Here is a 17,682-nt window from a genome sequence, read left to right on the forward strand (position 1 = left end):
CCACAGCTGAACAATGTTGAACTTCTCAGGCCCAAACCCACAAGTCTCATCCTTCTCCTCCCTTGGCCTGTTGGGGAGGGCCTGCCAGGTTCCGGCCACAAGGACAAGCAGTATGCCAGGCTGTGAGTGGGGCTGGCTCCCTCGTGCCCCTCGGTGTGAAGGTTAATACTCTTATGGGAGGGGAAGAAAAGGCAACATCAGTGCCTTGGACCAGCCCTGGGACCCAGGCTACTCTCCTCTGGAAGCTTTTTATTTTTGTAGGACTGATCCCACTATGGCCTGCATAAAAACACAGGGGAAAAAAATGGGACCTTGGAGACAATAGGCCAGAGTGAGCCCTGCTGACAAGGACACCATCCGTGGGGGCCAGCGGAGAGGCCTATCTCCCTTAGGCTGGGGGCAGAGGCGGTTGCCTGACACTCGCCTGAGGGGAACCTGGGCCCCTGTGGCTTGTGTCTGGCCTCCGTGTGTGTGGGTGAGGAAGGTCAGCCCTCCTGACACCTCAGCCCAAGCTGCAGGGGTCCCCATCCCGCTGTTGCGGCAGAGAAGGCCGGTGGGGGCCACACTGCTTTGCACTTTTGCTTCGAGAACAGAGTTCTGGCTGCTCCATAGACGCTCTTGTTCTGGGTTAAGAAGAGGCAGCGTGAAATGCCGCCGATGTCCATGGAAAAATCTTTAGTTCTTTGCTCAAGTAAAAAAATATCAAATATAATAAATTTATGAAAGCCCATTCACAACATATACAGTCTCAGTTTTATATTTCGCCTCAGCAGCTGGGATGGAGTTGCTTTCCAGAGCCCCAGGGCGTTGCCTGAGCAGACCAGGCCACGGATATGTGTGGGGCCTTCAGGGACAGGATGCCCTGAAAGGCCAGCTCTTTCAACTGCTCTGGCTGCCCACGTGACACTGAGGAACTCCGCCTCGTCATCCACGGGGCTGAGGCTCGTCTCTCACCCCTAGAGCTCAAAGCCAGGAAGGCCCAGGCTGGTGTATGACTGCATTCAGGTTTGCCATGATGCAACGGGCTGCCTCTCAGTGTGTCCCGGCCAGCTGGGGCGAGGCTCACACGATAGACTCCCGGTCCCTGTCTGGAGATGGGGGGAAGTCGGCGAGATCTTCGCTGCGGCTGTAGTCAGACACCGGCACCTGGAGGTTATCGCTGGTGGCTCTAGTGACGCTGTCATAGGAGGGTGGGAAGGAGGTGGAGGAGATGGAGCTAGAGGGTGGGCCAAGGGGCCGGGAGAAGTTCTCATTCATCATGTAGGCGATGAGGCCCTCTCGCTCAGGGGCGTCTTCTTCAGAGAGGCCGCTGCTGCCCATCTGCTGACGGAAGAGGAAGGAGGCATGCTTCATGGAGCGCTGCAGCAGGTGCCTGCGGAAGGCCCTCTGGATGACCGTGGCAGACACCTCCTCGTGCTTGCGCCGGAGTGTGGTGGTGATGGGTTCGTAGGAGATCTTGGACGGGTTGGCTGCCATGAACTTCTCCTCCATCTGGATCTTCAGGGCGTCCATCTCCCCAGACTCCCCGAGGACCCTCTTGGTGAAGGCGAAGAGGATGTCCATGCAGTGTATACGGTCCCCACTCACCATGGGCAGGTCCATGTTGATGAGGTTTATCTGGTTGGGCTTAGCGATCCGGAGAGGCTCAGACAGGGCATCGGCAAAGTCGGACAGGGCCGAATACTCAATGAACTGGGTGGCCTCTGGGTCGAACTTCTCCCAGATCTCGTAGAACATGTCAAAGTCATCCTCGCTCAGAGGCTCGGTGCTCTCCTCTGTGGCCACACTGAAGTTCTCCAGGATGATGGCAATGTACATGTTGACCACGATGAGGAAGGAGATGATGATGTAGGTGGTGAAGAAGAGGATGCCTACCGCTGGGCTCCCACAGTTCCCTCGGGAGCCATTGCTGTTGGGCAGATTGGGGTCGCAGTAGGGGGGGCCCGTGTTGAGGATGGGGCTGAGGAGGCCGTCCCAGCCAGCCGACGTGGTGATCTGGAAGAGGCACAGCATGCTGTTGGCAAAGGTCTGGAAGTTGAACATGTCGTCGATGCCGGCCTCCCACTTGACATAAGCGAAGTTGGCCATGCCGAAGATGGAGTAGATGAACATGACAAGGAAGAGCAGCAGCCCAATGTTGAAGAGGGCAGGCAGGGACATCATGAGGGCAAAGAGCAGCGTGCGGATCCCTTTGGCCCCTCGGATCAGTCTGAGGATGCGGCCGATTCGGGCCAGGCGGATGACCCGGAAGAGTGTCGGGGAGAAGAAGTACTTCTGGATGATGTCTGAGAGCACAGTGCCTGTGGGAAACAACAGAGACTGTGGCCACCGAGGGCACCTCTGTCCTCCCTCCAGCCAGCATCACTGAGGGGGTGGACAGGTCTCCGAACAGCAAGGAGCCAGGGAGAGGAGGCCCTTCCAGGAGGATTGGGTCAACTGGGCATGCTAGGACTGCCTCCTCTGCCTCTCTGAGTCTCCATTTCTGCATCTATGATGCAGAAAATGAGGACCCACATCCTTTGCAAAGTGCCTTCTCAGCCCCTTTGTTCCTTAATCTTCAGAGTATACCTGCACAGTAGAGCTGTTCTAGGCCCATTGTCCGCATCATGGTTCTGAGGCCAGAGGGGCCTGCTTGGCACCTTGGTAGCCCAGCATGGACCAGAACTCAGGCCTTTTTGCTCATCGCTACTCAAAGCATGGTCCAAGGACCAGCAGCCTTGAAATCTCCTGGGTGCTTATTAGAAATGTAGAATCTCAGCTCCACCCCCAGCCATTGTGTTTTAACAAGCCCAGATGATTTATGTGCACATTGAAGAACAAGAAACACTGGCCCAGAAATCAGTGCTCCCCTGACACCACGACATGCCTCAGGGTCTTCTTTCAGCCTCTCTGTGATGATTTCTATCCCCTCCCCACTCTGCTTCCTGCCAGGGCTTCCTCACGCCTGAGTCTCCAGTGACTACCTGGGTTTGGAGTTTTAAGGGGCAGGGATATAAATTATAGGAGAAAGAATGAAATCAACCTGTCTCATATTGGCCCACGTGCCCTTTCCAGACTCCTCATATAATGCCACTGGCTCACATGTGGCCAATGCTTACTGTCAAGCGGGCAATGGGCTGAGCACTTCGTAGCCATCATTTCATTTAGTCCTTCCCGTCACCCTAGGAAGTGAGCTGATACCATCATCCTCATTTTCCAGAAGAGGAGACTAAGAGGTGAGATAACTTACCCAAGTTGCCACCTAGTAAGTGAGAAGCTGGGATTTGACTCAGACATGCTGGCTCCAAGTTGACCTCTTAACCATGCCTCTCTGGTATGGCCCAAGCACGGGGACCAGCCGGTGATCCCAAAGTACATGTTGCCCCACCCAAAGCCTCTGAGACTGTCCCCCAGTGGTTCCATTCCTGCTGCTGGCTTTCCTGCATTCTCTAAAGCTTCTCTCCAGTCTGATATGGCACAGTCTCACCCTCACCCCTTCCTGCCACCTCCCCCCCAGCATTCCTGACCCTGCTTTATGCTTCTGCCCATCTGTCCATCACTGCAGCAATAGCAGTGCCTGCCCCGCCCCTGCATTACCTTGGCATTGACCAGAGGCAGAGGCCATACATGGCAGAAAGACAAAAGTCAGAGTTACCCAAGTGAGGGTACAGCCCATGGGGCCAGGGTCAAGAATTTGGATTCCAAGTACAAGCAATGAAAGAAAAAATATAAATAAATTAGACTTCACTAAAATTAAAAACTTTTGTGCTCCAACAGACACCACCAAGAAATGAAAAAACTCACAAACTGGGAGAAATACTATTTGTAAGTCATATCTCATAAGGGCCTACTATTCAGAATATATAAAGAACTCTTACAATTCAACAATAAAAAGATAAATAAGCCAGCAAAAGGATTTGAATAGAGATTTCTCCAAGGAAGGTATATTATACAAATGACCGATAAGCACATGAAAAGATGTTTAGCATCATTACATCAGAGAGATACAACCCAAACCTCAGTGAGATACCACTTCATATCCACCAGAGTGGCTACCATAAAAAAATACAGACAGCAAGTGTTGGCGAGGATGTGGAATAACAGGAATCCTTATTGATGGCAGGTGTGTACGAAGGTGCAGCCACTTTGGAAAACAGTTTGGCAGTCCCTGGAAATGTTAGGTTAGGGGTTTCCAGGGGCTGGAGGGAATGGAGAGGAGAGGGCAGTGAATACTAAATGGGTAGAGTTTCTTTTGGGGTGAAGAAAAATTAGATAGTGGTGATGAATGTGCACCTCTGTGAATACGCTGAAAACCACTGAATTGTATACTTCAAAGTGAACTTTACATTGATTTTCTGTGAATTGTATGATATGCGAATTATATCTCAATAAAGCTGTTGTATTAAGAAAAGGCACCTTGGCTCTGAGGTCAAACAGACATGGTGAGGACCATCTCTCTGCCGCTCCCCTGTTGTATAGTCTCCCTCCCTCGGTGCTGACTTTACAAGGTGAAGTGCATGAGTGGGTGATGTCTGAAGGGGCCTGGCACACACTTTGGTGGTTAGATTCCAGAATTTTCCATCTCTATGGACAGCTTCTACCCTAGAGGGCCACCTACCTCCCATCCTGGGGGACTCACCTCCTGAGTGAGCCTGTGGGGTGCACACTTTCCTTTGGAGGGTGGGAGAAAGCCTCGCCGTGCCCACTCCCTTCCCCAGACTCATCCCTGAGGCTCCCCCAGCAGTCAGAGAACTGGCTTCCGGGTCCTCTGGAGGGTGGGGCCTGGAGGAGGTGCTGGGTCCTCTGCCAGGTTGGCCCTTTTGGCCCGTGTGGGCCTTCCCAGACAAGTTCTCTCTGGAGGGGTGTGTGTGCGTGTCTGTGTGTGAGGGGAGGGGTGAGAAATGCAGAAATAAAGAAGGAAGGAGCCTTGTGTTGTTCTTGGCATGAAGTAGAAGCTCAGGGCTGAGGGAGGCCTAGCCTGGGGAGGGCTTCTCTGTCCAGCTGACTCGCATACCCACCCACGATGGACAGGATGACAACCACGAAGTCGAAGATGTTCCAGCTGTTGGTGAAGTAGTAGTGGCGCAGGGCAGCCATCTTGATGATACACTCGCCCGTGAAGATGGCCACGAAGAGCAGGTTGATCTTGGTCAAGATGCTGATCTTCTCAGGGCTTTGGTCATCTGTTTCCACCATCATGGTCACCATATTCAAGCAGATGAGAAACATGATGGTGACATCGAAGGCCTGCTTGGTCACAATGTCAAATATGAAGCCCTGGTATTTGTTCTGAAAGGAGGGAAACATGGGATGGGCTCAGCAGGGCCCTCAGGCCAGCCAGCAAGCCACCTGCTGCTGCCTCAGGCTGACAACCCACCCAGCCGCCCACTCCACCTGCTGGTGAGCCCAAAGCCGCCCACCACTGCCACGGTGCACTGGGAGGAAGAAGTCACAGAGAGAGAAATAGCTGGCTCTCCTGCAGAAAAGCTCCCTGGGCTTCAAGGCCCAGCTCCGAGGCTCTCTCCTCTGCGAGGCCTTCCCGGATGGGTTTGCAGGGAGAGATTTCTCCTGCCCTACCTTAGCGCACTGCTCATTGTGTTTCTCTTTTTGTTCCCACAGTCTGAAGGCTCGAAGTCAAATTTAAACTTTAATCTTAGTAATTGTGTTAGCCTTCAGATTAACATATTTTCTCCACTCTTTTTATGGAATTGATTTTATTTAGTCTACTAACTATATTTATATGTGTCGTCAATTGTAAATCAGCCCAAATGACTTATGGGAAGAGATAAGATTATAAATAATATCCCCCCACCGCCGGCACCCCTAATCTAGAACCAAGCACAGTGAACAGGAAAGAATCAGATGAAACTGATGAACTGGATTAAAAAACTGGGGCTGTTATTTACTAGCTAGTGATTTAGGTTACATTATCTAATTTCTTTGAGAACTCCCTTATCCCTGTGCCCCAACACACACTCACACACACACACACACACACACACACACAAGCGCTTTTTTGGAGAATGGCTTGATGCGGCCAAAGGAGTCAGCCTAGCAGGGGCCTCAGCTCTGCAGAGCTCCTGGCTCTACTTACCGGGGGACCCTGGAATACAGCTCCCTGACTGTTCTGGGGGCTCCAAGGATGAGGCTATGGATGAGGGGAGGGGCTGTGAAGCCTGCCCTGCTCTTCCTGGGGAAAGCCTGGGCCCTGGAAGGGAAGGAGGGGGCTTACTCATAGGCAGGGCGCTTCCTGTGGGTGGGAAAGTCCCCTGGACCCTGCAGCCTTCTCATGCCTTCCTCACTGTCCGTGTAAGGCTTAAGGCCTCTCTCTGTGGTCAGACATTCGAGAGTACCCCCAGGATGGGCTGAAAGACTGAAGAGGCCCTGCTGGCTGGCTGTGTGGCACAGGAGTGTCCCAGGGCCTCCAGAAGATCCTCCCCACTCCCCCCGGATCTGGAGCCTAACTCACCAGGGGCCGTGGGATGGGCTTCTGGGGCTTCTTGGAGCCCAGCTTCTTCATGGCGTTGTAGTATTTCTTTTGCTCCTCTGTCATGAAGATGTCCTGGCCCCCTAAGTGCAGAGAGACAGGTACCAGCCTCATTTTGGGGTTCTCAGAGGCCCTGGCACGGAGGCCACAGGGATCTTGCCTCCTTGATGAGGATTCCAGGGTTGACTTCCTCCTTGCTTCCTTTCCTGGTGGAGAAAGTATGTCCCCATCCTGCATCAGAAAGTCTTCCCCAAACCTGCTTATCCAGGGTCCCTGTCCCCATTCACCTTGAGATCTCTCTGGCTTTGTGACCTGCAAATCCAATCCCCCCTGTGGCCCCTTCACCCAGTTCAGCCAGCCCAGGAGTCCTCTCTGCTTGGGTTTGCCTGCAACTCAATCACAGCCCCTCTGAGGGGACTCTGGGAAGATCTTGGGCCTCTGCACAGGTCTCACCCACGACCTCTGATCATGGACCAGGTGAACAACCCCAACCCTCACCCTAGCTTCTCCTAGCAGCCTCATCTCTCAGGTAGACAAGGGCAGGAGTGAGGCATCCACTAGTGCCCCTTCTTACATGCCTACGTGTGCTACATCCATGGACACACCCTCTCCCCACCTGATTCCAGCAGGGGCAAGAAGAGGACTGTCCCCAGCAGGGAAGGTGAGATGAGGCCTGGAGCCAGAATGGCTCCTCAATCCCCTGGCACCCCACCCTGCCCTGCCCAGCCCAGGTGTGAGCCTGTGCTCTACGTATCTTTTTCTTCTGTTGGTTGAAGTTGTCAATGATGACACCGATGAAAAGGTTCAGGGTGAAGAAAGACCCGAAGATGATGAAAATGACAAAGTAGATGTACATGTAGAGGTTGTACTCCCACTGGGGCTGCTCTTCGTACTGAGGGAGAAATTGCACAGTGAGGTCAGGCAGACTGGGGGCTCGGGATCAGACAGGGGGAGGGGTGGAGGCAGAGGGCTGGCTGGGTTTGCATTCTGTGCGAGAGAGGGTGTGGCCAGAGGAAGGTCACCAGTCCACGGGTGTGTGTGTGTGTGTGTACAGAGACAGGCCAGAGGTCAGTGGGGATAGAGATGAGAGGACTGGACAGTGGCAGGTGAGGACAGCTGGTAAGCTGGGCACAGCGTCAGTGTGTGGCTTTAGCTGAGCCATTTGAAGGCTGGAGTATAGAGAACGATTGGGTGGGGCACAGAACAAGGAAGAAACTTGATTTGCATCTCTGTTGCTTCCACCCCATCCTCCTGGGGGAGGCTCAGTAAACTACTGTGAGTTTAATTTGAAAGACATTTGAGAATTTTGGGACTCCTTGGGAGACCGTGCAACCTGCCCCAGGGACAGACCTGGGCATTCCAGAAAGGCTGAACCCCAGGTTGCCATGTGAGATCTTGCTCTTGATGGCTGGGCTTTTGGATGTGGACACTGATTCCCTGGTGGCCAAGCAGCCAGGAGCCTCAGGTGTCTGATTTGGTGGGAAACTTACCCCTCTGGAGTCCACAGCTGCATACATAATGTCCATCCAACCTTTAAATGTTGCCTAGAAGGAAAAGACAAGATGAAGACACTCATTTAATTCCACATCTTGTTTGAGCTACTTAGGGCTCCTGTGTGGACAGATGAGGCCAGGAAAGAGCTCCTACAAGAAGCGAGAAGCAAGCAGCCTCACCCCACCCCTTTGGCAGTGTCCAGATGTCGGGGCAGTCAGAGAAAGTCTTGTTTGGGGCTGGAGGTGGAGGGGAAGCAGCTGAGCAGACACTCCAAGAAGGCCATACAGCCAAGAGTCTGACAAGGTTCGAAGGAGGTCTCCCCTTCAGATCCACGTTCATTTCAGATTCTTAAACAACACAGAGTCCTGACAGTGGGTGCCAGGGGCAGAGAAGTGGGGCTTGGCCTCTCTGTTCTGGCTTGAGGTCACCCCCAGTGCTGACCTGGTCCCCCTTGCCATGCACCTCAGAGAACCACGTGGCTTCCACTCCATGGACTTTCACAGGAAGTCCCTGAAGAATCCCAACCTTTCCTTGTACTTAAGGGGGTCCTTTTGCCAGTAAAGTGTTGGTAAATGGTTAACAACTGACTTTCCAGAAGAAGAAAAAGCACCGATTGTTGTTTACCAATTTCTCTGGTGTAAATATTCCCACCATGGTCAATTTCAAGTTCCCAGCGTGATGTTACTGAACACCGCGTTGGGAAGAGATGCACAGGAGCATAGCGTTACAGTCTTTCCACTGTCCAGTTATTAATATAATAGATGTAAACGACCTCAAGAGCATAGATGATAATAAAAAGCAATGATGAGTTTTCAGTATTTATTACATTTATTTTAATATCATTTAGTTAATTACAAGTTTATAAAATTTAATTTTTTAAAATGGTCATGTTTAACAACCAGCTTGCAAAATTACTGAAAATGTAACACTTGGCTCTTGTGCGCTGGCACAAGCTGGCTTGAGCACACCACACCAAGGGGCTCTAGAGGGAGGCTCAACGAGACAAAGCCCTGCTGCTGGCTCCATTGTCTGCCCCAGTCTGGGCTGCTCTGAAGATTCAGACAGAGCCCAAGAGACATGCTTGGTGGTGAGACTGAATGCCCAGTGGAGTCTCACTTGTGTCCTTGGCAAAATCCAATCCTGCCCGAAGCCTCCTTTCAAGGCACTAGCTCAGCTACACAAACTTTCAGTGTCTAAGAGTTCTCGTGAGGCAGGCAGGGCAGATGGGGAAGCTGAGGCTGCCTGCAGAGGGCAAGCTACTTCAGCCCCTATGTCAAGAGGCCCTCGCCTATAAAGAGAGGGCTGGAAATGCCTGGGGACTGCTGGGGACCACCCAAGGTTATGAGATGCTTGTGACTGAATTCTTTCCAGCCACTGAGTGGTTCTGTCTCGAAAGGTGAGCAGTGCTCAGTGTACAAAGCCTTCCTTTCACAGTTCTGACATTCAGAGGGACAGTCACGGGGATGGACAGCCCTTTGGGTTTGGCTCTAATCCCATTCTGCACTAGGTGCTGCAGGGAGTCTTTGTGGGACTACTGCTGGGACCTAAGGGATGGGTGGAGGTGTGAATGGATGTGCAAAAAGTTTGCAGGTGAGAGTCTACTGAGTTTTTCTCTGCTTTCGGGACTAGAGACAGGTGTCTGGACTTGAGATTGGGATAGCAAGACAAACAAGTTGCAGCTCTATGCGCTATGGCTCTGACTGCATTTTTGTTGTCAAGGCTAATAGTAGGTTAATTTTATGGTGTGTGGTATAATCACTGAAGCCACCGTACTTGCAAAATCAATGGAAACTCTCAAAGGACTGTGTGTGTGTGTTTAAATATCACACATCTTGTACATCAAAGATGAAAATACACACAGTCTTTTAAACAACACAAGCGCTAACATGACCTTTTATAACAGAAGGTGGCCAGAGTTACAATTTTGCTAATAGTTCAGGCTCTGGGTAGTCTGTGGTCTTTTCATTTTTAACTTGCGCCACTACGTTGCCTAAGTGAAAGCCTGAAGAGGTCAACTTGACTACTGGCTGGGGGTGGCTCTGCTGCAGTGCTGACCTGGCCCCATGCCACGCATCTTGGAGAATGTGGCATCTGCTCTAGCACTGAAAGTCTGGGGACTTCCCAAGGAACCAAGTCCCTGGAAAGTCCTTAGCTTCCTTTGGGCACTGTGACCCGATCGTGAAGACCCAGCCCCACGGCCCCCGCCTGCCCACGTCGTGGGTGGAGGCACATGCTGCTAGAGAGCCAGTGAGAGGAAGGAAGTCCCTTCTCTCGGGGACTTACCACTTGCAGAAGGGCCAGGTACCCGGCTCCCACGTTGTCAAAGTTGACTTTCGCCTTGGTCCAGTACAATTCGCCAGTGATGTTGAAGGACTCACACTCGCTCTTGTTGTTCACGATGGTGTAGTTCAAAGGCAGGTCTCCCTCAGTCTGGTTGATGCACCGCCCGAACTTCCCCGCGAACAGGTTCACGCCCATGATGCTGAAGATGAGCCAGAAGATGAGGCAGACGAGGAGGACGTTCATGATGGACGGGATGGCGCCCACCAGCGCGTTGACCACCACCTCCAGGGCACAGAGAGGAGGCTCAGTTCCTGGGGTCCCCAGAGCATATGCCCTTATCAAGACCCCCCTGACTGAACTCCCTGGCTACAGGTGGGGTGGGATGGGGTGGGGTGTGGACCCTGTGGTCACGATGGAGGAAGAGGCCAACCCCAAGGCTGGAAGCCTGGTGGGGAGTGAGGGGAACAGTCCGAGGTGACTCCAGAACATATGCCTTTCCCTTCTTGGTGGGGAGGCAGCAGCCTCTCTTACCCTCATGCCCTCAAATCGTGACAGGGCTCTCAGAGGGCGGAGTGCGCGCAGAGTCCGCAGTGACTTGATGGGGCCCATCTCAGAGAAGCCCAGGGTGTTGGCCACCAGGCTGATCAGCGAGACCTGTGGGAGGCAAAGTGGAGGTGGGAGGATGGGGGCAGCTCTAGAGACAGAAGGTGGGGCTCCTGGCCCACCTAAGCCAGGGCTGGGTGTGTGAGAGCCAGCAGGCCTCTCCGAGTCCAATCTTCAGTATTCCTGGGCTGGACTGTCCTCACCGGCCTGCTGTGCACTGGGCCAGGATTCCTGGAGCCCAGGAGTGTCCTGGCTTTTAGACCTTTACTGAGAACCCGCTGTGTGCACTTCACACATGCTCTGTAACAGCCCCACCAACCGTATGGCATTGGGGTGCATCATCCCTGTTCTACAGATGAGAAAAGTGAGTTCCAAACCCGCCCTGCTGGTGTGGCAGAGCAAGGACACAAAACCTGGGCTTTTGGTCCCATATTCTTTCCTTCAAGTCAAATTCTCAGGCCTGTTCCTTCTTAGAGATGCCTCTTTCGGGGCAGGAAGGGAAGTCCTGGGTTGAGTGTGAGCAAACAGGCAATCCTGGGGCACGTCCCCAAAGTCAGACTTGGCAACATTCCAGCATCTTCAAAGGAGGAAAGCTCAGGTGGGGACTTGGTGACAACGGGAGCCTCAGCTCTCTGTTCCCTCTGCCCCACCCCACCAGGGCAATTCTACTCTGTGGATTTTATCCCTGTAAAGCTCCATGGGCAGCTACTCCCTTCCCACTTCACCACTGGCCTGTGATCACAGGCTGAAGATGGCCTCCTGCCTGACCTCCCCTGCAGTCACCATTGCCACCACCCTGGCGCTCAGGCAGCCTGGGGTGCGAGGGGCTGAAAGCAGGTGCCTATGTCCCAGAGCCTCCTTCCAGGCTTGGCAGCTCCAGGTGGGAGGGGGCTGGGCCGAGGGTTAGGGGAGGAAGACTCCTGGGATCAACTTCCGTGCTACCCCAGCTCACCCCTCAAGGATGCCGGGCTGCGGGTTCCCTTTCCTGGAGAGGCAGGGGGCGCCTCTCAGGGCACCTCTTCTTGAGGACAGGGCCCCCAGAGCACCAAGTCCGGCCAGTCTGCCTGCTCAGTTTCTAACAGGTCGCCCTGTGGTCTCTGTTCTTTTCAAAGCTTGTCCCATCTGCTCCGCCCATGGTCTCCCCATCTTAGGTGATGGCAACACCATCCCTCCAACTAGGCAGGCCACAATCCTTGGCGTCATCCCTGTCTCCTCTCTGTCTCGATACCCTGTGTCTAACCCATCAGGATTTCCTGTTGGCTCTCCCTTCAAAATACATCAGAGGTTCAAATATTTCTCACCATTTTTACTGCCACCAGCCTGGCCAGGCCAGTGTCATTTAGCCCCCGGAGTACTGCCAGAACCTCCTAACTCTTCTCTGTGCTTCCACGGTGCCCCCTCCCCCCTTGCCTCCACGGCAGAGTGAACCTTTCAGAGCGTGAGTCAGTTCATGTCACCCTTCTGTTCAAAGCCCTGCACTGCCTCCCCATTTCATTCTAAATAAAAGCCTGTGTTTTCTCGAAGGCTGCACCCAACCCCCTCCCATGCGGTCTGGCCTTTCAGCTCCTGCACTTGCCTCTGCTCAGGCACCCTGACCTCCTTGCAGTCCCTTCAGTGTACCGGGCCTGTCCCCACCACAGGACCTTTGCACTGCTGTTCCAACCTCTGCTTGGAACGTCCTCCTAGACATTTGCCCAGCTAAGCCCAACTTCCACTCTGCTCAAATTCACTAGGTGGGCCTGCTCTGGCCGTCCTATTTAAAGCTGTGACCTGCACCTTCCCCTCCAGCCCACCCCCTGAGTTCTGGCACTCCTGATCCCCTTCCCTTCCCTACTTCCTTTTGCTCCATGGTACATATCACTTCTAACATAATATAAAATTGGCTTATTTGTTATGTTTGTTGTTTGTAGTCACCTTCCTCCATGTGGGCAGGAGTTTTTGTCTATCTGTCCCCTGAGATCCCCAGCACCTACAACAGTGCCTACACATAGTAGATGCTCAATAGTATTTATTGAAAAAAAATTCACAAATTGATCCTGGAAACATCTCAACATCTTAGACTCTGAGGCCTGAGACCAACCTTCCCATGAACTGTGGGGACAGGGGCGGGGTTGGGGTGTGTGAGAGCACAGCCAGTGTCCAGAAGGCTGCCTGCCAGCACCCACTCCCTCCTGCTCGTGCTCGGCCAAGGCTCCTCCGTGCTGCAAGCCTCGGCCGTCTTCCCCACCGCTCGTTCTGCTATCTTGCGCCTGAGCAGGGAGGCACTGACAGTTCTCTTCCCCTGGCCTCAGCTCTGAGCTCCCCAAGGGGGTGTGTGGCAGGTGGTTGGTAGGTGGGCTTCCCAGAAGTCTTTGCAGATTCCCTCTGGCCTGCCTTGGGGATGTCCCCCAGCAGGCCCAACTTCCCAAGAAGCTGCCGGAACAGCTGGGTCAGGAAGCCTGAGGCTGAGCTGCCAGGATCCCAGACCCTCCCATGGCCCCTCAACAGGGAGGACTCGGGGTCCTCTCCTTCATCTCAAGAAGGCTCTGAGGGCTGGGCCAGATTGCCAGGGCATCTACTACTCTCTCCTTCCCTCTCTGCCTCTCTCTACACCATACCCCACTGCCACAGGGTGACAGAAAGAGGTCTACACTGGAGATCCAAGCACCTGGGTTAGTGTCTCTGTGCATATGCTCTAGCCCAAGGAGCCCCTTCCATGTGGCCCTCCATAGGCTTGGTGGCCCAGGTCTGGACCCTGGCCAGGCTTATTGAGGGCTGAGCCCCTCCCTTTGGCCTCTGAGTGGGGTACGGAGACTGAGCGCAGGAAGGACAGCCCCTGCTGGTGTGCAGAGCCCGATGCCAAGCTCAGAGACACTGAGAAATCTGGTGCCCTCTGGAAAGCCCTCTCAGTCTGCAGGTCCCGGCCCCATCCTCCATCCCGTTCTGTGGGATCCACCCTGAGATACACTCTCCTGAGCCCTCGCCTTTGCTGTGGCTCCCTTTGCCCTCGGTGAGCACAGATGCAGGGCTGCTCTGTACCCTGAGCCTCGTTCTTTTTCTTTTTTCTGAGACAATCTTGCTCTGTTGCCCTGGGTAGAGTGCAGTGGTGTCATCACAGCTCACAGCAACCTGAAACTCCTGGGCTCAAGTGATCCTCCTGCCTCAGCTTCCCAGAGTGCTAGGATTACAGGTGTGAGCCGGCGTGCCTGGCCTTGAGCCTTGTGCTTTCCCCACTGGCTATTCTCCCACTTGACAGTGCTCAGGACCCCTGCATTCATCTTGCTTGGCACTCAGTAGTGTCCTGGGGCCTTTGCTGTGGAGCAGGAGCTGCCCACTGGGTGCTCAGAAGACTCGCCAACCTCCTGCCCCAGGCCCTCCGTGGACACACCCAGGCAGGCAAGCCCTCACGGCTGCCTGATCTCTAGGCCGGCAACACAGAACGCCCAAGCCAGTGCTCGTGGTTTTCCACCTTCTCACGGCAACTCCACCTCTCTCATCCTCCCCAAGTGGTACCTTCTACCCGAGCCAGAGGATCTCTCTGCTTTCCCACCATCCCTGTACCAGCTCTCTCCCCTCTGGCCTGTGGCTCACTCTGTCCCCCTCGTGTGGGCACAGAGGCTCTGACCCAGTCAGCTGTCTGGTGGGCCTGACAGACACTGCACAATCTGCCATGCTGATGCTACAGTACAGCTTGTGTGCGCGCCTCCCTCTCTGGCCACCTGAGCGGGTGGGCCCCCCATCTCCGCCCTGGCTCATGCCCCTTCCTGGACTACTCTGGGATGGTCTCCCGCTGCTCTGGCTCCAAATTGCAGGTTCCGATGGCAGGACTCTGGTCTTCTATTTCTCTTCTTCCTCCCAGGCTGGGGACCCTGAGGGCAGGGCCTGGGTCTCTCAGACTCCTCGCCTCCTTCTCCTCTGCCCGCCCCACAGCCGAAGCGTGCACTCCACTTCAGCCTGCTGACTCCTGTGGGGCCCGGTCGCCCCGCCCCTGTCTCAGCTCCTCCTACACTGGCAGTGGGCCTCCCCTCCGCCGTTGCCCTCGGGTGCCCACACTCACGTCCACAATGAGGAAATCCAGCCAGCACCAGGCGTTGGTGAAGTACTTCTTGAAGCCATAGGCCACCCACTTGAGCAGCATCTCCAGCACGAAGACATAGGTGAACATCTTGTCGGCATACTCAAGCAGAACCTTGATGGTCTTCCGCTCCTCCAGGTAGATGTCCTCAAAGGCCTGCGGACAAGGCCAGGCAAGGGGGACATGACGTCCTGACTACTGCCAATTCCACCCTGCACTAGGCACCGTTTGTAACAATAGCTGCTGCCTAGGAGGTGGGGAGGTGAGAAATGCAGTGGAGGGGGGGCCTCCTGGTCATTAGTGTGTTCCCCAAGGTGGGGAGTGTGCCACTGGTGGGGCAAGAAATGGTCTTATGTGGCAGGTGGACAGTAAGGCAGAACACCCAGTGCAAATGCCTCTCCCTTCACATTAAAGAGCAAGTCTCAGTTTCGGGCTAGTGCATCTTTAAGATCTTTCTAAAACTTGCCAATCTGCCTTTTTTTTTTGTTTGAGACAAGATCTCACTCTGTTTCCCTGGCTAGAGTGCAGTGGTGTCATCGTAGCTCACAGCAACCTCAAATTCCTGGGCTCAAGTGCTCCTCCTGCCTCAGCCTCTGGAGTAGCTGGGACTATAGGCTCGGGCCACCACATCCTGAGAATTCTTCTATTTTTAGTAGAGACAGGATCTCACTGTTGCTCAGGCTGGTCTCGAACTCCTGAGCTCAAGTGATCCTCCTGCCTGGGCTTCCCAGAGTGCTAGGATTATAGGCGTGAGCCAGCGCGCTCGGCCCCAATCTGCCATTTTCATAAGGAGAGAGGGTGTTCAGGCTCTGCTCACAGCTTTCTGCTAGAAATAACAAAACTTAGGCCGGGCACGGTGGCTCACGCCTGTAATCCTACCACTCTGGGAGGCCGAGGTGGGCAGATCGTTTGAGTTCAGGAGTTTGAGACGAGCCTGAGCAAGAGCAAGACCCCGTCTCTACTAAAAAATAGAAAGAAATTAGCTGGACAACTTAAAATGTATAGAAAAAAATTAGCCGGGCATGGTGGTGCATGCCTGTAGTCCCAGCTACTTGGGAGGCTGAGGCAGGAGGATCGCTTGAGCCCAGGAGTTTGAGGTTGCTGTGAGCTAGGCTGACTCCATGGCACTCTAGCCAGGGCAACAGAGCGAGACTCTGTCTCAAAAAAAAAAACAAACACAACAACAAAAAAAAACAACTTTTTTTTTGTTTTCCCTCCATTTTGTTTTTGCTCTATTTACTTTATACAGTTATCTACTTTTCACAGGAAATAATATTGGTTTCTAATTAATAATAATGATTAAGTTCCACTTTACAATAAATTTATTTAAGCTGTCTGAAAGCAAAAATTTAAGTAAGTGATAGTAAAAGTGGTTTGTAGACATGAAGTTTAGGAAGCACAGGAGTAGACAAAGTCAAATCTGCGATCCTCAGAACCTAGGGGTCAAAGTTTCTAAAAGGCTAGGAGCTCTAAGTCTTTCTCCACCTCCTCATTTCTGCCCAAACCCAAATTCCTGAGCCAACACAGAAACTCCCACGGCTCCCAGCTGCCCTCTTCCACCTCTTGTATCTGTATCTGTTCCTCTCGGGTTACTTCTCTCCATCCACAGTGTGCTCTGAGGCTCCCCATCCAAGCAACGGAACACGTCACGAGGGCCCTGGGGAGCTGCCTCCACCTGTCACTGCTGGGCCTCCCTGTCTGACTTCAGGGCCTCTGTGAGATGCAGTGATCCAGGGGCCAGCGCTGTCAGCAGCGCCCGCTAACTGGCTGAGTGCAGACAAGCACAACAGGGTAATTCAAGTCCCCAGATGGACTTTGGGAGTTGTTGAAGACAAAAAGAAGGTGCATTTTTTTCTGAGTATGCTTCTGATAAAAAATTAAATGATGTAGAAATTACAAAAAAAGAAAGTAAAAGGCAACCCCAATTTCATGATACCAAAGTAACCACTGCTAACATTTAGGTAAATGTTCTTTTTGACGGTATTTGTGTGTGAGCACACACAACTCATACACGCACACATATACACACCACGATTTTATAAGATGTGCTAAATATTTGCTTTGAAATTACTTTTTCCACTAAACAATACATTGTAAACATTTATTCACTCAATAATATGAATATATAAAATAATTTCTATCCTTCTTTCAAAAGGCTTTTAAAAGGCTGCATGGTATTTCACTATTTGCATACACTACTACTTATTTAGCCAATAATTCTATTAGTGAACATTTCGGTTGTTCCCAGTTTATCCCTAGTAGAAACAACATTGCAGTGAACACCTTGTCTGATTATTGTGGAGGATAAATTGGGGTGGCAGGCCGAAGGTGTGCTTTTGGTACGGGTTGAGAATGGGGACTTCTGAAGGGGACACAAATTTACACTTCATCTACAGTGCACAAAGGTGGCTCTGCCCACCACTTCACCGACACTGGTGCTGCTTCTCCTTTTTCACCCTTCCCAGCCTCATTAATTAAACTTGTATTTCATTGCATTTTAATTTACTTTATTACTAGTGATGGAGAAATCTTTTCCTTGGATGTTTGCAGTGTTCCTTTTGTGAACTACCTGTTCATATCCCTAGCCTTTTTTACTTAAGCATCTGGTTCATTTGGGGACATTAACTCTGTGTTTGATAACACTCTCCTAGTTTGTTTTGTGTGTTTAAATCTTGTTTACTTTTGTTTCCTGTACTGAAGTTCTATACTTCATTTTCATTTGTTATTATATCATTTAATATGATTATATCATTTAGTATAATTTTCATTTAGTAACCTTTAT

At 52.5% G+C, this 17,682-nt stretch overlaps 1 protein-coding gene across 1 annotated transcript in view; it reads right to left on the bottom strand.

Annotated features, from left to right (window-relative positions):
• Positions 1–939: 939 nt before the first annotated feature.
• The window catches only part of SCN5A (sodium channel, voltage gated, type V alpha subunit), a 94,277-nt gene continuing 77,534 nt past the window's right edge, over positions 940–17,682 (bottom strand). Inside the window, exons 21-28 of the mRNA XM_012643255.1 lie at positions 14,883–15,056; positions 10,775–10,897; positions 10,244–10,525; positions 7,957–8,010; positions 7,221–7,358; positions 6,449–6,553; positions 4,998–5,268; positions 940–2,300 (exon numbers count right to left, since the gene is read on the bottom strand). Of these exons, the coding sequence (XP_012498709.1) occupies positions 1,063–2,300; positions 4,998–5,268; positions 6,449–6,553; positions 7,221–7,358; positions 7,957–8,010; positions 10,244–10,525; positions 10,775–10,897; positions 14,883–15,056 (2,385 nt within the window). The 3' untranslated portion in view covers positions 940–1,062. The remainder of the gene's footprint in view (positions 2,301–4,997; positions 5,269–6,448; positions 6,554–7,220; positions 7,359–7,956; positions 8,011–10,243; positions 10,526–10,774; positions 10,898–14,882; positions 15,057–17,682) is intronic.

The sequence above is a fragment of the Propithecus coquereli genome, unplaced genomic scaffold (genome assembly GCF_000956105.1).
Source record: "Propithecus coquereli isolate 6110/MARCELLA unplaced genomic scaffold, Pcoq_1.0 Scaffold1, whole genome shotgun sequence".
In the NCBI taxonomy this organism is placed as follows: Eukaryota; Metazoa; Chordata; class Mammalia; order Primates; family Indriidae; genus Propithecus; species Propithecus coquereli.